Source organism: Cydia strobilella, chromosome 8 (assembly GCF_947568885.1).
Source record: "Cydia strobilella chromosome 8, ilCydStro3.1, whole genome shotgun sequence".
NCBI lineage: Eukaryota > Metazoa > Arthropoda > Insecta > Lepidoptera > Tortricidae > Cydia > Cydia strobilella.
In genome coordinates this window covers 13,520,846-13,544,382 of record NC_086048.1, presented here as the reverse complement: position 1 = coordinate 13,544,382, position 23,537 = coordinate 13,520,846, and the positions used below count along the sequence as shown (strand labels likewise).

Below are 23,537 nucleotides of genomic sequence, written 5' to 3'. Positions count from 1 at the left end.
CCTCGACACCGGGAGCGGCCCTAGACGCACTGCTGGACATTATACCACTCCACCTGCACGTGCAAAAGGAGGCCAAGCAGTGCGTCTACAGAATATGCACGCTAAACAGGCCAAAATGGCGCTCTCAAGCATTAACCAAACTAAAGGCCTGGGTTTTTGCAAATAGAACCCTTAGCATGCCCACTGATGACACGCACACCGAATGTCATTTTACCAAACTGTACACAGTAGAAATCCCTCCTAGAGACAAATGGACCAACGACCAAATGTACTTCGAAGAGGGAAGCCATATTTGGTACACGGATGGTTCCAAGAAAGGCAATGATGTAGGATGTGGGATCTATGGTGAGAGACCTAAGCTCAGAGCTAGCGTCAGCATGGGCACACAGGCATCAATCTTCCAGGCAGAAGTCTTCGCCATCAACAAATGTGCGGAGCTTAACCTGGATAGAAACCTAAGACACCATCATATCTACATCAACTCAGACAGCCAAGCTGCTCTGCTGGCACTAGATTCCCTCGAGTCAAACTCAAAACTAGTCCAGAACTGTAAAACAAACCTAAATGCACTGGCTGACTCCAACAAAGTCATACTTAGATGGGTACCAGGGCACTCCGACATAAACGGAAACGAAGAAGCGGACGAACTTGCTAGAAAGGGCGCAGACACACCCCTGGTCGGCCCAGAACCGTTCTGTGGAATCACAAAACGGGATGCATACTCTCTGCTCAGCAACATAGAAAAAACGAGAGCAATCGATCGGTGGAAGTTCGTCAAAGGACAAGAACACTCGAAAGCTCTAATCAAAGGGTTCAACGGCAAAACTGCTAAGGAGCTTCTAAGGCTCAAAAGATATAAAACCTGCGCAGTGACTAGAATATTGACTGGACACTGTAAGTTGAACAAACACATGTTCCGAATTGGGAAGAAACAGGATGCGACATGCAGGTTCTGCCAGGAATCAGAGGAGACTGCAATGCACATTCTCTGTTCCTGTGGACCACTAATGTCAAAAAGAAGTATCCACTTAGGGCGGCACATACTGCAACCCTATGAGGTACAGAACATTACGGCCCAAAGAATCTGGAATTTTCTGGACTCAACGGGCATTAGTAACGAACTTTAAAGGGCCGTCACAATAGATCACTGCTTGGTCGACGTGACACTCACAGGCCCACAAAACCCCAACAATAATAAATAAATAGGTAATAAGTTTAGGTTAAGGATTGGCTTTCCTACTTTTTAGGGTTCCGTACCCAAAGGGTAAAAACGGGACCCTATTACTAAGACTCCGCTGTCCGTCTGTCTGTCACCAGGCTATATTTCATGAACCGTGACAGCTAGACAGTTGAAATTTTCAAAGATGATGTATTTCTGTTGCCGCTATAATTTACAATAATTTCATTTCACAACTGAGTGAAATCGTACTAATTATCTTTTAATTCGTTTTTTTTCTAGCTTTGTTTCTTTTTGCTGCATCTACTGTTGAAATGTATCGCGCGCTATCTAATCTCAAGCAATTTTCAAACTTATTGCAATAATATTAGAGTAATATTTTACAGCAGCCCCGTGGCTGGGGCTCTAAACAAGTCATATAACTCTGCCAGCTGCTTGTTCTTGCTCTGTCCCCTGACACTGCGTATGTCATGTCTTCTGTTGACGTGAACCCGGGCGCCCTCTACGCCGGACCACGCCTTGGCCGCGGATACGAGCTTGCTCCACGGCATCGGCCATTCTTTACGTAGATACTGTGTGAAAAAAAAAAGTTAGATTTTGAAATCGTGAAAAGAAGATCTTCAACGCTACAGTTGTAACCGCATGTTTTAAGGGTCCCGGCAAACTCGGTTCTCCATACAAACGTAGTTCCGCTCTCATTTTAAAACGACTAGCTAGATTGCTCTAAAACTTTGTACTTACAATAGGATAAGGTATTTAAAAAAAGAAAATTAAAAAATTAAAATACCTTTATTTCACAATTAATACAATTTCATAGGCACATTGCAGTGACAATATCTATATCAATATCTATGTCTGTAATAAGTTTATGTAGCTTCAGATACCATAGTTAAAAAATACAGCAATTTAAGTTTTTCATACAAAACTTGTTTTTGCTCGATTTCGTTTGTTTTATAAACTGGAGCTATATTAACTAATTAGTGTAATTACAGACCTAGATATACCTCATGTCATTGTATGTGCAAAGTTTCATTACAATCCAACACGTAGTTTTAAAATGAGAGCGGAACTACGTTTGTTGGGAAGGTGCAATTTGGCCGAGCTTGCCGGGGACTCATGGCGTTATGTTTCGGCCGCGATAAGAACAGTTTATTAAGCTTGAAACGCAGACTAAACAGACACCGTATTATGAAGTGTTTATAAAGGTCGGCACACATAGAGGCAATTTTACTTGTAAAATGCTACGTTTCGGATTTCGGGCAACGCGACAACATTTCCATCTTCACCACTTAGATGGTTGGCAGTCCATAACTATGCATTTCTATAGAAACTTCCTGCCTCGCACAGCTAAACTGTGAAATGAACTGTCGCCTGCGGTATTTCCGACAGATATGACCCTCAAACCAAAGAAACGAGCGTACTCCCAACTAAAAGGTCGGTAACGCACTTCTGCTGTTTTGGGTTTCCATGGGCGACGCTAATCGCTTACCATCAGGCGATTCGTCTGCTCGTTTGCCTCCTATATCATAAAAAAGCTAAGTGATTTGTACTTAAATTCTACACCATTTTATACTAGGTATAATAGCCCAGGTACAGATGTAGTGGTTGGCAATCCAATTTAATTGCGCCCCTATCAAGGTCTGAGTGACCTTGGACCGTCGGAAGCTTGGTACTGAAATATACTTACTTGGTCGAATGGCCGTCGTCCGATATGGAACATGATGTACAGCAACGGAGCCTTGTGCAACGGCACGGATTCTCTCGTCGCCTGCAGCCCCAGTTCAGTGTATATCTTCTCCGAGTGCAGTTGGAGGTGGTCGTAGATTACCTGCATGTTATTCAGGACTTTTATAATTGAACAAATGGATGCTGTCTGAACTGTCAACCATCATTCGATACGAGAGGTATAGTGGAGCAGCGGAAATAGATGACGCTTTACTATGCCATATATTTTGTAACAACCAGTTATCTACCGCAAAATATAATAGGCTACATGACAAATTTTCATTAATGGTATCAACCGATCAAGTGTCTATATGGGACCTATTGCATTAAAGCTATACAAAAGTCAGAAATGATAGTCAAAGTCCGACAGTCGTACTTCACTCGCGAAACGCTCCAAACAAAACGATAAGTGAACGTGACGTCAAGTTCACTGAGAGCCCATTTTGAATGTATGGATACAATAAGAAAATTGCGTTTTTGTCGGTGAAATATTGCGTTTATGTATATAGTTGCTATACAATCTTTTTTTGGATAAAATGTAAGGAATCGAATGGTACACTTACTTTTTTCCTTTTTGGAAGTTGAAAAATAACTTAAATTTTGAAACTTTCAGGTCCTGTATTTTTGTATTGTTTTCGTATATTATTTTAATATCTACATTATTATGATAAATTGCTAATTTGCTATCTATGTTACTAGATTTCGTTATAAAATTCAACATGTGTCATCATCCCTATTGGAGCCGTTCAACGCCATTCAAATCAGAGGGCCTGCCGCGAACCACGTTCGACGTGTTGCGTCTCTGCCGCTCTTGTAAATTCATACGTAAGTGTGACAGGGAGGCAACACGTCGAACGTGGTTCGCGGTAGGCCCTTAGCTGTCAAATTCGAAGCACGATTTTGTATAATGATTTAAAAATCTCATACAATCAATGAATCTTTGATATTATATAGTTTCATACGAAAATGCAAACAAGCAACAATACATAGGTACCTAGAATAAGTAATAGTATTATCATATAGAACGGATACGCTACACCCCGCCTCGAATGGAAATACGTTGCCATGCTTATGCCAAAGTATTTCCAACTGACTGGCTTAATGAGCTTACACACACACATTGATGCACAGTACACAGACATGGCGTGCGTATTGAGATTCTCAAACGATTTCCGTAATATGGTGTGTCCGCCCTGAGATAAAAGCTTGTAAAAATAAGTCTAACCCTGAGACTATCTCGACCAGGTGGCGTCATCAAGATCTGGCTGGTCAAAGCAGCTGCGTCGCTGGCTCGCTCCGCGTTTGATCCGTTTACGTTGCCCTGTCAATTTAGAATAGTTAAGTTATTTGTTAGGGAGACATTTTTTCATTTGTGGATTATGTCTCCCGAGTCACTCTTTAAAACCAGTTAAAACATGCATTCATATTGTAGGTTATAAACCCGCGATAAGAAAAATTGTTAACGAGAGACCTACATGTAGGCACTCCAGCTAAAAAAAAATATATCGCCCATATCGTCGCTATACTTACTCAACCTCATATCTGCAACAATCATTTGATGGAAATGTCGCTTTTCTTTCATTCGGAATACGGGTGTTTTTGTCATCAAATGAGTGTTGCAGATACGAGGTTGAGTAAGTATAGCGGCGATATTACACGCAATGTTTTTAATCAAGCTTGCATGTTTTGATTAAAAATAATTGAATAAACACTTTAATCAACTATTAATTTACGAAGATTTTCTCTGGGTTCGCGAAGTTCTATGAAGAGGTTGGTTCTGTTATATTATCGGTTGTATTTTAGATATTAAATTATCAGTAATTTAATAGAAGTATGGACTCGCGCGTGAGAACGCAACATGCTAGACGGTCAGCTGTTCTATCTCGCGGGTGTGTTTGTCGTCTTCGTCTATGGAGCACAGGGCCTCGGCGATGGCGACTTTAATATCTAATTTAAAACTAATAATATAATAGAACCAACCTCTTCGTAGAACTCTGCGAACTCAGGAAAATCCTCCAACCCGAACTGGTCGGAGATCGTAAAGGTCTTCTTAGACAGCGCGACTAGTTGTTCTATCTCGCGAGTGTGCTTGTGGTCTTCGTCTATGGAGCACAGGGCCTCGGCGATGGCGATGGCGATTGAAGACGGCTGGCTATGGCTGCTGTCGAAGCTATGCGAGGGATCTGCGTGGAAAATAATCTTGAGAGATCCTAATGAATAATGAGTTTTGAAATTCGCATCGAGAAGGATGTAAACACTAAGAATAAAACGAATTGCCTAAATTCGTAAGTACAGTCGCCATCAGATATATCGGAGCGGCCGAGGTGCTCACAAATATCTTAACACGCTTCTATTGTCAAGGCGTTAAGTGCGTGTTCGGATATTTTTGAGCACCTCGGCCGCTCCGATTTATCTGATGGCGACTGTACCTAATTTGCTTAAGTTCATATATAAAATTATTCGCACTTAAAAATCAGTTAAATTTATATTTATTTTGTTGTAAACGATCTTCGCAAATTAAGAGTTATTAAATGGAAAAAGTACTAAAGCGTATAGTCTTAAGAAAAAATCGTGCGTCGAGTTTGACAATTGAACTTGATGACACTATAGTGCGTCATACTTGTGGTCAACAAACTGTGAAATGTCAGATTATGACAACCAAAATTATAGTAGTTTATGTGACTGCTACATAATGAAACTCACTCGTACTCGTACGTACTCGTGTGATTCTTTTATATGAAAATCATTTCATTCGTTTCATAAACCCACACTCGTATTTTAATGCCTAATTAGTAATTATGTACAGTTACATATACTGCTTTATCTACATCAATATCATAAGCTTCAACAAAACAAAGTAATTTTATACTTACAAACTAATTAAACGTCAAATGGCGGTAATGGAAACTTTTTAGCGCATTTCAGGCATCCGTTGGTTTTTATTTTTAATTCAGAGACAAACTAGAATCGGGGGCCACAATTGATTGGATTGGAAATGACACTTCATTTCGAATAAAACTTCAACTCGACTGATATTAGAATAGAGGTCAAATCAAATTTCTTTGTTTCTCAGAGATGTTCTAAATTAGAATTTAATTAAGGTATCGGTTATCGATAACGTAAAGTTAAAACGCGAAACTCTGCGTAGGGGGCGCAAAGGGCGCCACTACCACAATCTGAGGGTCTATCGCGAAACAAGAAAATGGAAATTTCGCTATCTCTGTCACTCATATTGCATATTAGAGCGATAAAGAGGCAGATAGCGAAATTTCGGATTCGCGTGTCCCGGGAGGTCCTCTGTAAACAAACCGCCTTGATGCATCAATGTCATATTTTATTATCTCTGAAAACTTGTCAAAAACCTGTTAAAGGTAAACGGTACGTACAAGTTACTCTATGGTTTACTAAAAGGGCTAGTTCTACACTGGTGGCAGAACATTGCAGTAATATCCCCTATTACGATGCACCCACACAGATACAGGTTTGTTAATATAGGCCGTTAGCTTATCCTTTCTGAATATATTATAGGGTTACGATATTGATGTAGATAAAAGCATAATGAACAGAGCTGTACAGTGCCATCTACTGTCCGCGCGCCAATTCCGTGCATTCGGAGGTCGAGGAAGTGGGGGGGTGTGCGCTGCGCCCGTCCGTACAAAATGACACTACTCTGTCATGACGCCCAACATTCCTAACATTCCTCAGCCGTGCACGGAATTCGCGCGCGGACAGTATGTTAGCTCTCAAATACCAAGCACGAATTTGTCTTAAGACTTTACACGTTTAATTTACAATCAATTAGTGCTTGATTATTGTAACCATCCAAATAAGTAAAAAAATATACCTACAAATATATTTTCATACACTTATTAAAATATAGTTCTAGTAATTTGTTATAGTTACTTGTCTGTCCGATACCGGCAATCCTCACGTGCTTGTTGCGGACTTTCGTGGCACCGGAGTGCTGCAGATCACCATTTGCTTCTGACGCAGCTGCAAGTAAACAGCTTGGTATGTTAATTTTTACACGTGTACTCTGTAGGGTTTTCACTCCACGAGGTAGAACACATACTCGTATTATGTAGAAACTATGCACGAATGCATAAAATCCTCTCATTTATACGCATAGCAAAACCAATACAACACTAATTTACATAGGCCCGCTCCGAGTCGTTCCTGGTGCAAAGGCTGTCCTGGTGAAATGCTGCGAGCATCATGGGCACTTTCGCACCGAGGACGGCGGGGATTAAGGGAGGGAGGGAGCGGTTAATATAAAGATTGTCTTAAAACCTTAACCTACACCTTATTTCTTAGAATGCAGTATTGGAGTGGACTTGCCCTGCTGAGTACTACTTACCAGGTCACGTGCTTAAATTAAATAGGGGAGATCGCGTGTATAGTATGAGGGGCGCAGCTAAAAATATCCGATTATGCATCGCGCATACAGTTGAGTAAGGGCCACTTGCAACATTCACTAACCCGGGGTTAATCGGTTAAACCTGGAGTTACCACGGTTACCAGTACAATTAGACACTGGGTTAACGGTTTAACCGGTTAACCCCGGGCTAGTGGGATGGTGTAAGTAGCGATAAGACAGACATATTGTTTGAGAAAAGGTCTTACCGGCTTGTTCCCTGGCTTGCTCCTTGCGCGCCCACTTCAGCGTCTCATCGTAGAGCGCCGTGAGCAGCGCCTGCAGCAGCACGGAGGCGCCGGCCGGGCCCGCGCCGGCGCCGGCGCCCGCGCAGCCCTGCACGCAGCCGCACGCCGCCGTGAAGGCACGCGGGATACACGCCCAGGAGCGCGAGATACAGGTTAGGCAGAGGGACATGGTCTGGAATTATGTTACTACGAGGTTCAGTGGAGTTTCGCGTAAAGAGGCTTGAAAAGAAGGTAAGTGGCTAAAAAATATACAAAGGCAGGCCGTAGCTAAATTGGGTTTAATCCTCTTTATACGCTGTAGTAAAGTGGCCAGGTGTCCGAAAATTAGGTGAGCCGCTAGAAATAGACTTCTGTACACGGGTCGCCACTGATGGATTTTTATTTTTGAAGATATTTTAATAAAAATTGTTTTTATTTTATTAAGACAGGATTTACTGAGACTTGAAAAGTATGTCTCCTAGTGTATTACCTGGTACATAGAGGCGCCGCTCCGCACAGCTTTCACAAGCACAGGCGGTATAAACTGTAGCGCGGTACCGATCAGCCCGAGCAATGCTGCCAGCCATGGCGGTCGTCGGTCGCACCACACCTACAATAAAAATCTATCAATAGGGGATTTTACTGCAATGTTCTGCCACCAGTGCAGCACTAGCCTTTTTAGTAGTCCATAGAGTAACTTATACATACTGTACATATGTACCTTTAACAGGTTTTTGACAAGTTTTCAGAGATAATAAAATATGACATTAATGCATCAAGGCGGTTTGTTTATCGCTCGAATATGCAAGAGTGACAGAGATGTTAGATAACGAAATTTCGATTTACTTGTTTCGCGATAGACCCTCAGATTGTGGTAGTGGCGCCACCTACGAATAATTTCGCGTAATATTCCCTATTAACCTCTCGAATCACAAGTCAGTGAATAGACGCAATATTCTAAGTTTAAATCTAGGTTAAGTTTACGGTCGTTTCTTGGCTGACAAATATTCACCTTAGGGAGTTAAAGCTAGGGAGTATATACGAGTAGTTACTTGTAATAATTTATAAGACCCGCCATAAGTTGAGGGTCGGCTTAGTGGCGCTGCTATTTCAACTTTGTCTGAGAAACATAACGTAACTAAGAAACAACAAAATTTCTGTGCAGCACCGACAAATTTTCTTCAAAGATGTTTTTTTTAAGTACCTGTCTCTTATCCAAGCACGCGGCCCAGTCTCTGCCGGAAACCTCCAGCGCGTAACACAGTGTTGATTTGAGTTCAGCTTTGCTACCTATCGTAGCTAGGACGTAGGTGAGCGCGCCAGCCGCTCGCGCGTATTGTTCGCCCGCTGAAACATAAGACATGCATAGAGTAAAATCACAAAAGCTGATTTGAATAGCACATTACTAACAGCGGCCGGGATATAAGGGATTGCCGACGAAGTAGTTATAGATGGCCGGCAATCCGGCAAGACGCGTTCAATATACCACAAATCTCTTGGAGGAGGTGACTTCCCATTGTCATCTCCCTAAAAGTTACAATACCCATCAGCAGTAGGTACAAAGAAATCCGTTCCTTCCGTTACTTATTGCGACCCTGAGTTTTATATAGTCAGCCAAAAATTTCAAATTAGCTTACCATTGTCGTCGCCTTTGAAGTTACAATACCCGTCGGCAGTACACAAAAAACCGTTGCAACGTTCCTTGGTTCCTTCCACGTTGTACCACAGCCCGTTGGCCGGCCATTTTGAATTCTCTTCGGACATGTTGCGAATAGCTTCGATAAGGAGTAAGCGGGCAAGATGGCAGTTACGCATCATTATAACCTGTAATAATAGTTTTTTTTTATTATAGAATCCGAACCTATCATATTCTGCTTAGGCCACTTCCATTGGCGTCGCCAGGGGGTGCCAGGGGAAGTCAGCTGCATATAGCTGGCATATATTATTTAGTTAAAAAAATTATTCTCTAGCCCCCTAGAGAATAAAATAGGTGTATGCCCCATCCTCTCCCCTTGGTCATCGGCCATGTCAATCACGTATCAACTGGTGAAGTCATCGAAGCTGTCGAACAAGTGCGGACTTACGAATGTGAACCAGGGTTACGAGCAGTCTTTTGGAAGGGAATTCAAAGGAAAATTATTACGGATTATACTTACCTTAACCACGGACGCCCAAGACGGTTGTGGCTGAGCCAAAAGAACTATCAGTTCCAGGCCTATAGCAGTCTTCAACGGAAGGTCTTGTGCGAAGTCATCGAAGCTGTCGAACAAGTGCGGACTCACGAATGTGAACCAGGGGTACGGGCAGTCTTTTGGGAGGGGGGTGTCTTGCTGCTCTTTGAAAGCCTGAAAATACTACTTCGTTACTACTAAATGGTTGTTTAGACACAAGAAATAGATGACGCTGCGCTTCCATAATTTTACAATATTGTCAACCGTTTATGTCTATAACATTCATACCATCTAGTCAAAATCTTAGATTATATATTATGACCACCAAATGAAACCTTTAACAGCACTCAGGGGACCTTTTAAAAACAAAAACATGCATATATGTATACATGACGAGCCTGTCAAGACGATAACTGACTGAATTTTGTGAGATAACTGTTCACGTGCCTGATGTATAAAGTTCAGTCTCTCGCTTTGATGATGCTTGTTAGCCATTTCTAGACCGTTGACGCAGATGAAATTTAACAGTTAAATACAAAAAAATATTAAAAATGTCATTTTGAGAAGCGAGGTGTTTACTTCGTAATGTTCAGACCGTTGGAGAAATTACAAGTTTACGTACCTGATATATGAAATGCAATTCTGCCCCTCGATACACCATGCACTTGAACAACTCATTGCATTTCGCATGGACGTCTCGTACGTCCCTAGTTTGCTGCTTCACATCCAACCCGGCCATGTCAAGGCCATTGGCGCAGATGGAAGGTAACAATTGGGCTACGCAGAGTAAGATGTTGAGGATGTCGTTTATGAGAGTTGGAGTACTTGCTTCTGTTGTGTTGGTCTAGAAAATATAAAAGATAGCTCGATATCTTAGATGGAAATTGATATCGATACCTCACGAAAAAATTTTGGTTATTATATTTTACACGACCATGCAACCATGAATTTTCATGGCGTTGGCGTTGCGGTTGAGTTCTATCCCACCCACCTAACCCACAAAAGAACATTTTGCAATTTAAATTAGCTGGGAAATAAAATTAATCGTTTTTTTTTTCGCTGAAATAGCAGGCACGATTTCCTTCACTGACGAAATTATGTCGCAGAAGGAGGCAGCGGAGCGTGCGCGTGAGAACGCCGCTCTCCGCCGACGACGGGCTGGGGGCAGAGCCAGGCGCTATGCGCGCCTGCTGCCTCCACCGTAGCGAGCTGCGCAGGGCTCCGGGGGAGTCCCTGCGGTTTTTCTAGCTCACAGGACGGGTCACTCACCAAGTGGCACCTAAAAATGCTCACGGCCTGCGGGCCGCCCGCCGGGGCGCATGCGGTCGAATGCTGATAGCGACCCTGCGGCACCCCATCTAAGGCGGATTCGGCACTCGTTGGTGGTTTTAGACGGTAGTCCTCTGGTTAGTCCGTCATCCCTCCTGGTTCCCCCGGACCAGGTGGCATGCGTAAACGCATTTCTCCAACGTTAAAAAAAAAAGGCACGATTAGGGCCGTATACCTACCTGGCAATATCGAACTGTAAGAATAGTCAAGGTCTCGTTCAGCATTCCAGCAAATATTCTCTGTGCCATTCGAGGCGGCACCGTGTCCCATAAGTCCTTTCGGCTACCTGTAACATAAATAATTTTAAAAAAATCTGTTTGGTCTAGCGTGAGTATCAGGCGAGGCGACTACAAGCCGCGAAAATAACTGAAATAGCCAGTTCAGTCACATGGAGTAAGCGTTTACCAACCGTTCATATACAGCCACCAGCCATGCACGCTCGCCGTGACGGCGGTGACGGACGCGCGGCCGCCTGCGTCCTGCAGCACGTACAGCGACACCACGCGCGCGTGCAGGTCCAGCACGCGCTCCGCCACCGCCTCAGCCATGTGCGCGTAGCGTTTGTAGCACGCCTGCGATTGAATATAGGTGAAACTAGCCGGCGACCTACGAAACGCACGTTCTGAGCGTGCACAGTCGACGCCAACGCTACCAGCTATAGGTAGGTAAATTCATTTTAACCAAGGTATGACGGTCGGCGTCAGAGTCGAACGCACACGCATGGAACGTGCAAATCGTGGCCGTGGCGTGATTTCATTCTCACGTCGCGGCTACGACTCGCACGTAGCAAACATTGTATCTACCACTTCAAACAAACAATGTAGGTACTATTAATTTGTAAACATTCGACTAATGTTGAATACGTTTTGATTTTTTTTTATGCGTGCTACTGGTACGTGCTTACTTCTTTGCTTTTAAAGCTTAAATATCTACAGACAACAATGGAGACTTTTTATGCCAACAATATTTAAATCTAGAGTTCTGAGGATGGAAGACGATTACATAACTCAGCTTCACGTGTCTAAATTATTACCTCATGTTGATGCCTCTTACAAACCACATAGTTAGAAGCCGCACAAAAATTTGACATTGACGACCGATTTTTAAACAGATACCTAGGCAATTGTACCATAATATATCCAAAATGTCCAATTGTTTAGTGATGGCGAAGTGAAAATAGCAGCGAGATTGTTCCTCGTTGTTTGAGTATAAGCAAATGGGCGTAGTCTAGCCCTAGAGAGGCTCTTGTACTACAATCGACCATGCTACACGAGTTTAAAGATGATTATCGCCTACCTGCAGCGTCGCATGTCTCTCCGAACTACCCATCTCCTCAGTATGCTGTAGATAGCAGTAGAGACTGTTTCTGAGAAGCGCTGCAGCACCAAGCGTAGATGTCAATACTGGTAGATCGGCATGGTCTAGGGCCTCTTGGGCTAACATGTGAAGGTGCTCTGTAAATAGAATTATATAGTATGAAGTGCTGGTTTTTGTGACCCTCAGAAACTAGTTTGCAACCTGCAGGTTAATAAAAAATCCTGGTCACGGCACCAAACTGTGCCATCCCCACTTCAGAACTCATCTAAATTGTATGTTCTGAATGAATTGTTCCCGAATTTGTAGATGCAAGGATGACGAGTGGACTGACATAAAGTATGATTTTTACTGTCATATGTGGTAGATACTAAACCAAGCCACAAAAGGAGATAGCAGTTCTATGTTTTCATTCGCACATGAAGTAACTGTATGATCTCACATGCAGCACAATGGCCAAACAAAATAATCGAAGGTACCTAATAACAAGTCAGCAGATTTGACAGCTAGTTGCACAAATTTGTCAGGGTCTGACGTCTTAGCGACGCCTCCGTCCGTGCTCTCGTCGACTTCATCTACAGTCACGAACATGCCGGAGCCTTGTCTGAAATAATAACATTGCCTAATGTTCACTGGCGTTTGAATTAGAGTTAACCATATCTCAGGCATATTAGCCTTAGCTTAAGCATTAGCCTGTCTAATTTTGTACAATTGCATAAATATAGATGTTTATAGGTATTACAAAATGGTAGGATTTGCAATCCTCATTCAACTTATGCATATCCCACTGATATTCCGTACAAATTAGATCCGGACTATAAAACCTAGTAGAAGTATGCTTATTTTTTTAAATTGGCTTTGGTCTACCTACGTGAAACCTACTATGTAACTAATATATTAAAGAGATAAAATGATGATAAGAGTAAGATACAAAATTAAAAATCAAATTCGGCAAATAATAATCATAATCATAATCATTTATCATATACCCAGTATAGTCATAATACCCAGATCCAGTCAATCTTGACTGATTTACTATACCTTATATTCTTGGTAACGTAGTTAACGCACGAATTCCGAGGAAACGAAATGAGACCCCGCATGACTGCGCCAGGTGCCAGGTCATAATGTTTGAGTACTTCCTATAACCTCCCACTGCCTCATTTCCAACTCCTTGGAATCCATGCGCGAACTGTATGGTAGTTGTTACTGAAAGACGAGTGTATAATACAGAGAGTAAAGTGTTTTATAAGTAAAAGAACTCAGTGTCTAAGTAGTAAATTAATAACTGTTGGCGAACTTTAAATAAAATTAAAAATAAATAAAAACAAATATAGTCCTGGCAAGCTATACTTTTTGAGGATCCTGCAATAAACTTCATATTAGATTAAGTCTTGGTACATCTCTACTCCTTAAGAGCCCGTTGTCGATTTGAAAACGCGCGAAGATACGACTTTTACACAGTAACCGAACGCCGGCCGCTGCTTGAAATAACGCGACCGCCTAAACAATATTGATACTTTCGCAACATTATGCGTCACTTTATAACTTTAATTAGGTTAAAATAAAACTTTCGGTAAATTTGATATAATCGTTTATTACTCTTAACAATTTACCTATGTATTCATATAATACATACAAATTATATAGCATGATGATAATGATTTGCACTAAGGCAATATCTTATATATATATAATCATCTTACTCGCGTTATCCCAGCCTTTTTGCCACGGCTCATGGAAGTCTGCTGGGGTCCGCTTGGCAACTAATCCCAAGAATTGGCGTAGGCACTAGTTTTTACGAAAGCGACTGCGATCTGACTTTCCAACGTTCCAACCCAGAGGGGAAACTAGCCTTATGTTGAAATTTGGTTTACAGATAGTTTGAATCCCGGGGAAGGACATAGAATACTTTTTATTCAAGAACTCACCCTTTAAGGGGGTGTAAATTTGTATGGGGAATCAATAAACGCTGAACCGATTAAGATGAAATGAGGTATGGACATAGTTTGAGTCCTGGGGAAGGACATAGGATAGGTTTTACCCCAGAAACACGGGGGGGGGGGGGGGGGGTAATGGAAATTTGTATGGGATCCAATAAAACCGATTTGGATGGAATTTGATACTATGGAGATAGTCTTAATCGCTGGGAAGGATGATAATAAATTTTATTTCCAAAGTCATCCTCTTCTCTTCTCCACTCTTCTAACACTCGCTCAACGTGTGGTTGGTTGTACGATGAATACTGCTCAAGACCTGGAACACCTGGAGTGCTTCTGGGTGCAAAGGGTCAGGGGTAACACTCGCTCAACGTGCCGCTGGTAGAGTATGATGGGGAAAACTCAAGACCTGGAACACCTGAAGTGCTGCTGGGTGCAAAGGGTCAGGGGTAACACTCGCTCAACTTGCCGCTGGTAGTGTGTAGTGTACGATGGATACAGCTCAAGACTTGGAACACCTGGAATGCTTCTGGGTGCAAAGAGTCAGGGGTAACACTCGCTCAACGTGCTGCTGGTAGTGTATGATAGGGAAAGCTCCAGACCTGGAACACCTGGAGTGCTGCTGGGTACAAAGGGTCAGGGGTAACGGGTAACACTCGCTCAACGTGCCGCTGGTAGTGTATGATGGGGAAAGCTCCAGATCTGAAACACCTGGAGTGCTGCTGAGTGCAAAGGGTCAAGGGCAAAGGGTGGGTAACACTCGCTCAACGTATTGTGGGTAGTGTATGACGGAGACAGCTCAAAACCTGGAACACCTGGAGTGCTGCTGGACGCATCGGATCAGGGGTAAAACTCTTTTAAATGAAAATGAAAATGAAATTTTATTGATAACAATCGTTACAGGTCTGTTTATGTTTTATACATATTAAACCTACAATCTACATACACGTGGTAAAGTTGAGGTTTTTTAGGCAGACAGTCTTAATGACAATTATATTTACAATTCATTACATATATGTTTATTTGTTACATTCATCTAACTATATTATATTTAGAATTTATAATTATTTATACGTTTCATGTATTCATTTATATATTTCAAATTCATAATTTATCATTATATTATAAGGTAAGTGGCATGTCAAAAAATTCATTGTAGTCATAGAACATATTAGTAAGGAGCCACTTGTTTAGCCTAGATTTAAAACCGGCGGTGGAAGATGCATTTCTGACGCATTCCGGGAGGCGGTTAAATACTGATGGTCCGAGACAATAGACCGATTTCGCCGACTTCGCTAGTCTGTGGTGCTCTGCTACTAATCTATCTGCATGTTTGTTGCTACGTAGGGGGTACCTTAGGTTTGTACCTCAAGTACCTTTTAATCTGAAGTTGGTAGAGTATGCTGTAGGCAGGTTAAGTTCTTCATGACCTGGAACACCTGGAGGGCTGCCAGATGAAGCAGGCAGCTGACCAGAGCTACCACACGTTTAACATGCAGTAGGTACTGGGGGTTAAAAGGGGGTGGAAGTTCTGATAACAATAAATGAACCTGAGTTCCACTAAGTACAGCCAGGGTTCATCATCAGCTCTATCTTGGGTACTGCTCTCCCATTTGCTCATCAAGACGTGTCAGAAGACCAAAACAGCGTGTGCCTATATTGCACCAAACCTGAGTTCCACTAGGTACAGCCAGGGTTCAGCATCAGCTCTATCTTGGGTACTGCTCTCCCAAGTGTTCATCAAGACGTGTCGGAGGACCAAAACAGCGTGTGCCTATGTTGCACGAAACCTGAGTTCCACTAGGTACAGCCAGGGTTAAGCATCAGCTCCATCTTGGGTACTGCTCTCCTAATTGCTCATCAAGCGTCGAATAACCAAAACAGCGTGTGCCTATGTTGCACGAAACCTGATTTCCACTAGGTACAGCCAGGGTTCAGCATCAGCTCCATCTTGGGTACTGCTCTCCTAATTGCTCATCAAGACGTGTCGGAAGACCAAAACAGCGTGTGCCTATGTTGCACCAAACCTGCGTTCCACTAGGTACAGCCAGGGTTCAGCATCAGCTCCATCTTGGGTACTGCTCTCCTAATTGCTCATCAAGACGTGTCGAATAACCAAAACAGCGTGTGCCTATGTTGCACGAAACCTGATTTCCACTAGGTACAGCCAGGGTTCAGCATCAGCTCCATCTTGGGTACTGCTCTCCTAATTGCTCATCAAGACGTGTCGGAAGACCAAAACAGCGTGTGCCTATGTTGCACCAAACCTGCGTTCCACTAGGTACAGCCAGGGTTCAGCATCAGCTCCATCTTGGGTACTGCTCTCCTAATTGCTCATCAAGACGTGTCGAATAACCAAAACAGCGTGTGCCTATGTTGCATGAAACCTGATTTCCACTAGGTACAGCCAGGGTTCAGCATCAGCTCCATCTTGGGTACTGCTCTCCTAATTGCTCATCAAGACGTGTCGGAAGACCAAAACAGCGTGTGCCTATGTTGCACCAAACCTGCGTTCCATTAGGTACAGCCAGGGTTCAGCATCAGCTCTATCTTGGGTACTGCTCTCCCAAGTGCTCTTCAAGACGTGTCGGAAGACCAAAACAGCGTGTGCCTATGTTGCACGAAACCTGATTTCCACTAGGTACAGCCAGGGTTCAGCATCAGCTCCATCTTGGGTACTGCTCTCCTAATTGCTCATCAAGACAGACCAAAACAGCGTGTGCCTATGTTGCACTAAACCTGCGTTCCACTAGGTACAGCCAGGGTTCAGCATCAGCTCAGCTCTATGTATACTAAAACCTTCTCCAGAATGTAACAAACACTTTTCTAAAAATCGCATCAAAATCGGTTCAGCCAAATGCGAGATAATCGCGAACAAACATACATACGTACATATACATACAAACATACGGGTCAAACTGAGAACCTCCTTTTTTTGAAGGCGGTTAATAAACAAGTACTTACAACCCAAGGATTAAAGTTTCTGGTCGCAGTTTACACGCACACAGTACAGCCAAACACGCAAACAAATATAACTTTATACACGGCGAGCGACGCACACAATGATAAATAACTTCGTCGTCGTCGATGCAACGTGCGGAGCCGATCAACAAACGTCCTGCCTCTACCAGCTCCCGCGCGGGACTGAGGCCGCGAGCGCGTGTCACCGATGTTATACCAGAAAAAGGAGAAGTTTTTAAAAAATCGTCAGAATATAAAAGTTGCAATTTAAATAAAATGAAGTACAGCAACAGTTAAGGTAAACATTGCAGATTATTTGAGTATGCAATCTACGTCGAAAATAAGTAGATTTTCGGAGAAATTGTCACTTGTTTTGAGGTCATTTCTGGAGAAAATTGAATTCGTTTAACTTTCATTTCCTCGAACTCTAAGTCATATAACAACAATGTAATCTGATAAACCTAGAGTACAGAATATGTGTAATACAAATTTACCATTTTTAGCAGTCCAAACTTTACGAAATTTACAAATAAGAGCATCAAAGTCAGTGCTTTACACGCGTTTACCTAAACGTCCATCAGAAAAAAATTCATTACTAATTTAGTAAGCCTTTTTTCAAAAAAATGATCTGATAAACCTAGAGATAAGAAGTCGTGCTAATAGAAACCAGTACTTGTTATTTCAATTAGGTAACAAAAGGTGTACAATTTCACAAAAGAAATCTATCAACTTTACATTTTTGCGACTAAAATCGTAACCGGGCTCTTAAGGGGCTACCTGAGGTTTTCATCGACTTTTAACAAGTTTTGAATCGTATCTCCTACTTTTGCACTACATATAGAATTATAAGACAAGCGGCTATCGGTTCTTCAATCTTTTATCTCCATTTTTGTCTACCGGATTGTGAAAAAAATGAATACTTATTTATTTATGATTGTTTTAAACATTGTCTAAAAAAACACTTTTTTCGTATCTCGATTGCTGTGATAGATCTTACTTATACGAAATCTACATATTTGGGTTCGTCTTAGACGTCTCTAAAAATTTGTCTAAGGTTTTAATTTTAAACTAATTAACACAAAAGTTATGGCCAGAAAACCAGTTTTTTGGCCTGTAATTGTTCAAATTTGAAGCCAAATATTTCGAAAACAATGAACTTTGAAGTAAATATGGGACACTATATTGCTAAAATCCGTTGCTGTTAATATGATAAGCTACAAAAAACATTAGAAAACTAAGGGATTCAAATCGAAGGTCATTGGGGCATGGGATCCCCTTAAACCAATGTCGTAAGGTGTAATTAATTTACACCTGATAAATAAGCTGCTACATACAAATACCTACTATACAACTGCATCTCTTTTCCTTGTCATAAAAACGAAAGAAATGCAACAACTTATCTTAAAAATACAGCTAAATACACAATTAATTAGAAAAAAATATAAATGATATAATTAACCACCTGGAACTAAAGATGAGCAGCTCGAGATCACCAAACATCACATACCAACACCAAAATAAATGTATTAATAACATGTTTTGTATAGCATTGCAATTATTTCAGATGATTAATACACGAGATGATATGCATGATCTACAAAAAATGAATGACAAAATTTGTTTGCAATATTAAAAGTTTCAGGCGATTTTTAGAATGGCCTTTTGATGTGTCAATAATCTAAATCCCAGCCACTGACTTGATAATCTAGTGGAAGTGATGGAAATATAGATTCTTTACTATATATGCTAGCCTATAATCAATGGATTTTAATTGCTTCACTGAGGGCAAGTAACATAATTATAGTGTAAAATCATTAATCTGCACATTAAATGACTAAATGGGAGTCAGCCAATCAGTCCATCTGTCAGTTTGCTAATTTATCCCATCATAAAAGAAGTGGGTAAGATATACGCAGAGTACTCTGAACACCTTGAGAGTACAATATAATAATGGGTTTAGGGTACTGTTGGGTCTGCCGCGCTTCTGCAGTGCATCAGGTATGTTTGCGGAGGCTCGAACTGATGGTTTCCAGGCCAAAATGCGTAAGCGTACTGCCTCACTGATGCGGCGGTTGCGCGGTAGCTCCAACAGTCTGTTGCGTGTGCTGGCCGAGAGGCTAGACTGCCCGTTCCAACACCACTGGATGCTGTTGCATGTACAGCGGTAGTGTTTGGAATGTGGCAGTCTTCATTATGTAAATAGTTAAATGTTATGTATATTTTTATTTGTAATTTAATGTGTGTTTACTAACATTAGCATATTAAGATTAATTTTATTGTATTACAAAAGGGGCCCACTGACTATCAGTCCGCCGGACGATATCGGCCCATCAGTTGTTCGGAACTGTCAAATTTTTGTTCTAGCTGACAGGCCGATATCGTCCGGCGGACTGATAGTCAGTGGGCCCCTTAACAAATTATATGGGCATTTGCCTGAAATAAATAATTGAATTGAATTGAATTGAATTGAATATATCTAGTAGATCAGGCCAGGGCTCTCCAACCTACAGTCCGCAAGCTCGCCTATTTGGTCCACTAAAGGTGACAAACTCCATATAATACGGCCAGCGAAAAGAGACAAATTCCTTACAATCTGGCCTGCGAAAACAGATCCAGATCTAGTTGTGGCCCTCGGGTCATAAAGTTTGGAGTTCCCTGAAGTAGACTATGCTAGGTTACAGAACTCTACAATTGTGGGAGCATGGATGCTTCACCAGTTAATTTCATCTTCTTACTTGAAAGCAATGGAGAATTCTTCTTCTAGCCATAGGACAATTTTCACAGAAGCAAAGGAAGCATTTCTTGGGAAGTCAAGCCGACCACCCACTACTCCTTTGCATACTGATTCTGATAAGACTGTGTGGTTTTTCTGTAATATTTAAAAATGGATGATGAATAAAATTGATAAAAAAAACTAACAATGAAAAAACCTCTAACAAAGATATTGCTTCATTACCTATGTAAATCTATCTAATTTACACATTTTGTAATACACAAAAGCCAACCCATCCAAAATCGGTGATGTATGAATAATTTAAATTATCTTCTGGACCACAACTTATTGGTTGCCTGCCGCTAAGACAATGATACCATAAAACAAACATACCGATTTCATAATTAGCTTCTAAATTCTCTATTCAAAACTTATTTCTCTGAATATGAATTTTGTAGATAAGTAAGGATTCAACAAAATACCTATACACCTACAGGATTTTTACTACATTTTGAAGTACAGATTGAGGGGTGAAGCGGTCTACTTCCATGAAGTTCATGTGCCTAAATCAAATTACGCAAAAAAGGCAAAAAAAAAAACATGTTTGTTAAATGGGAGCCCCACTTAAATGTTATTATGTTTTTAGTATTTGTTGCTATAGCGGCAACACAAATACATCATCTGTGAAAATTTATCACGGGTCATGAGATACAGCCTGGTGACAGACAGGCAGACGGACAGTCTTAGTAATAGGGTCCCGTTTTTACCCTTTGAGTACAGAATCCTGAATATATCTAAACCACTCAGTCCTCAACTGATAGTCGGACCAAGCTTACTCTGCAAGGCATTCGCCATTTAGTGTGGCAATCTCATCATTCATGTCAAATTTCTATACAAATGTAATCATATGGTCACGACTGTGCAAAGTTACCTTAAATGGACTTTATTTATGTACTTAACTTTTCTGTCTTTTTTACTAATTTATCTCTGGCTACAAATTACTTTCTGTTAAAGGAGTTTCACATTTCACAATTTAAAAACTGAATATCTTACCTCATAATATTCAATGTCTCTTTGCAAGAGAATAGGTATGCGGTCCATAATATTTCCATCTTCAATAACCTCCATTTTGAACAAAATAAAACAAAACAATACCAATAAATAACTATACTTAAAGAATAAAAACAAAATAAATTTTAAGCACTGTGGGCACACTTTTTGAAATCTACACTTTCTACAATTTTGGATATTTCAGTTTGAAGTAGTTGGTGCAGCGTTACTCCGTCATGCTTGTATACCCAGTGGCCACCATTTTGAAGAATCAGATCATAGCGCTTGGGTCCGGATACCGGAGAACTCAACCAAATCTGTTTGTTAGGTGACTGACGGTTTATCACATATGTTCCATAGGAATTTCCAAGAGCTACTGTTAAAACACCATCCTGAAAAATAGTAAAAACATGGGTTAATCTAATGATTCATTTATATAGTTTGTCAAAGGATTGTCTCATTTCAAACATAGACTGAGAGAATCATCTTTGTCTTACACTAGTACTAGCACCCAAAAGAAAAGGATGAGTATAGTTTTTTTTTGTTCTTATTTACTGACAATTTGGTTTGACCAACTATATTTATTTACAATTGAAATAAAAACTTTGCAGAACTTTCAGTGCATTATATTAAAAAAAGCTGGCTATTTGGATTAAAAACTCCTGTTAAATTGCCATTAATTATCAAAAAAAGCTAATAAAAACTAAAATTTTATGGCATCTGTCAAAGTTTTTGAGGTAAAACTACCAGTATCGTAATTATCGTAAAACAAAAAAGGTAACAGAAAGCTGGAACCTCTTTAAAATCATCCTGTGGTCTGTGGTATTATATTTATTTTAAAAAGTAAATATTTAAAAATTTAGCTTACACTGTACATTATATCAGCGCCTTTTAAATGTGTTTCACCTTCGACGATTTCTTCAAAATAATCACATAAGGACTCTAAAGTTTCATTGCAGATTTCTTCGTAAACAACTGGGTCCACTTCAGCGGTTTGGGCACTATCAGTGGAGGCAGGAGAACGTATCGATATCACAGGAGAACTATAAGTTTTCACTAAAACGTGTTGACGCAGGAGCAACGGAGAAAAGGTATTGATCTGTCGGGTTTGCCGTGCCAGCCAACGGCTGGTACGCTGAATATTTCTGAGCATTTTCTAACTTTCTGTGCGGTAACTAAGTTTACAAGGTTATGTTCAATTTGAATGTTTTGACAGAAGTGACAGAACAGGAACACCTTCAAGAAAAGTCACTTTGATGGTTTGGCGTTAAAAAATGTTTCTAGTGATAGTTAAAACTTCCCTATCGTACGATTCGTACGTTATTAGTCATAAATTAAATTTGCAAAAAACGCCAGGGACGCGCATATTCAAGCGACAGAGAGGCCGATAACGTTTTTCGATTTTTGCGGTAGGGCCTCCGCGTGCCGCTGCTCTGTTGTTTGTTTTGTGGGTCTAGTTTGCCTTTTAAAATTCAACAGTGGTTATGAGAAAACAAGAATTTTATTAAGCTATAAATTAACAATATACTTTCAATTACCAATTTAGGCAAAAGTCTCGTTATTTCTGGAATGGGGAGTTAAATATCGGAATGCAAATTGTATAACAAATCCATTTAGACCCAAATTTCAATTGCTAATCGTATTTTTTTTTAAATCGGCTTGGAACGTACAATGCTCTATACTCTGTATCTTTAAGGACCCTCTAGGTATTTAAATAAAAGTAAACAAACGATTTGTACATTTTCGGGTAGTTATAACATTTATTGATTAACCAACCAAATACAAAACCGTTTGGATCTGTCACTAAACGACCTGACTTTAACCTAAATTATTTGATCATGTAATGTTTTAAACTACCCTCAACTGAGGCCCATATGAGGGTAGATTTTGTTTACTTTTATTTAAATACCTAAAGATACAGAGTATAGTGCATGCAGAAACGTACCATTTACTGCACACCTTTTAGAACAACAAAGAACTCTTTCAGAGCATGAGAAATGAAATAATAATGACGCTTTTTCTGCTACTCCTACTGAAAAATAAATAAGACTATCCCATTCGGTCATTCGCCCCCGCTCATGTAAGTAAGTAAGTAATTTATTGTCAGATTGTGCATGTCAGTATACAGATGTTACAATAGTATCTTATAATAGTAAGTGTCACAATCAACCGGTTTAGGGTATACAATGTACTTATTCCTAAAATACAATAGTAATATATATATAATAGCCAGATAAATTACATTCCAAAGACAGTCAATTCAATATTAGTATAGTCATGACTGATCCAGTTAAATACTAGATCCATGTAAAATGCGTTATCGTTAATTTTACTGTTATTATTGTAACATCTTATATTACACGACAAGTGACGGCAACAACAAACTTCGAATAGTGTTGTAGTGTAGGTATAGTTTGTCAAAGGACTGTCTCATTTCGAACATAGACAGAGAGAATCATACTATCTTTTTGTCTTACACTAGTACTTGCAACCAAAAGAAAAGGATGAGTATAGTT

The 23,537-nt window shown here is 40.7% G+C and overlaps 2 protein-coding genes across 2 annotated transcripts; both read right to left on the bottom strand.

Moving 5' to 3' along the window:
• Positions 1-1,555: 1,555 nt before the first annotated feature.
• On the bottom strand, positions 1,556-21,154 carry LOC134743731 (uncharacterized). Its single transcript, XM_063677352.1, has 17 exons — positions 21,025-21,154; positions 19,994-20,127; positions 12,837-12,961; positions 12,340-12,497; positions 11,453-11,615; positions 11,223-11,329; positions 10,337-10,558; positions 9,700-9,888; positions 9,181-9,367; positions 8,748-8,890; positions 8,034-8,153; positions 7,526-7,736; positions 6,806-6,895; positions 4,883-5,085; positions 4,128-4,223; positions 2,865-3,005; positions 1,556-1,749 (listed from the first exon to the last, which is right to left on the bottom strand). Exons 1-17 carry the CDS (start codon positions 21,097-21,099, stop codon positions 1,558-1,560), a joined length of 2,556 nt encoding a protein of 851 aa, XP_063533422.1. The 5' UTR covers positions 21,100-21,154; the 3' UTR covers positions 1,556-1,557.
• On the bottom strand, positions 21,124-22,253 carry LOC134743787 (frataxin homolog, mitochondrial). The gene is made up of 2 exons (XM_063677447.1): positions 21,890-22,253; positions 21,124-21,413 (listed from the first exon to the last, which is right to left on the bottom strand). The coding sequence occupies exons 1-2, from the start codon at positions 22,172-22,174 to the stop codon at positions 21,168-21,170; spliced, it is 531 nt and encodes a 176-aa protein (XP_063533517.1). The 5' UTR covers positions 22,175-22,253; the 3' UTR covers positions 21,124-21,167.
• Between the last annotated feature and the right edge of the window lie 1,284 nt (positions 22,254-23,537).

What these genes read in the sequence shown, in the direction of transcription:
- LOC134743731 (XM_063677352.1), bottom strand. Translation starts at nt 21,099, where the DNA reads ATGGAGGTTATTGAAGATGGAAATATTATGGACCGCATACCTATTCTC. An exon ending in CGTGCTTGGATAAGAGACAG is followed by an intron (nt 8,154 to 8,747) that starts GTACTTAAAAAA and finishes TTTTTATTGTAG; the next exon opens with GTGTGGTGCGACCGACGACC. An exon ending in GACGACGGCCATTCGACCAA is followed by an intron (nt 1,750 to 2,864) that starts GTAAGTATATTT and finishes TTTTTCACACAG; the next exon opens with TATCTACGTAAAGAATGGCC.
- LOC134743787 (XM_063677447.1), bottom strand. Translation starts at nt 22,174, where the DNA reads ATGCTCAGAAATATTCAGCGTACCAGCCGTTGGCTGGCACGGCAAACC. An exon ending in GCGCTGATATAATGTACAGT is followed by an intron (nt 21,414 to 21,889) that starts GTAAGCTAAATT and finishes ACTATTTTTCAG; the next exon opens with GATGGTGTTTTAACAGTAGC.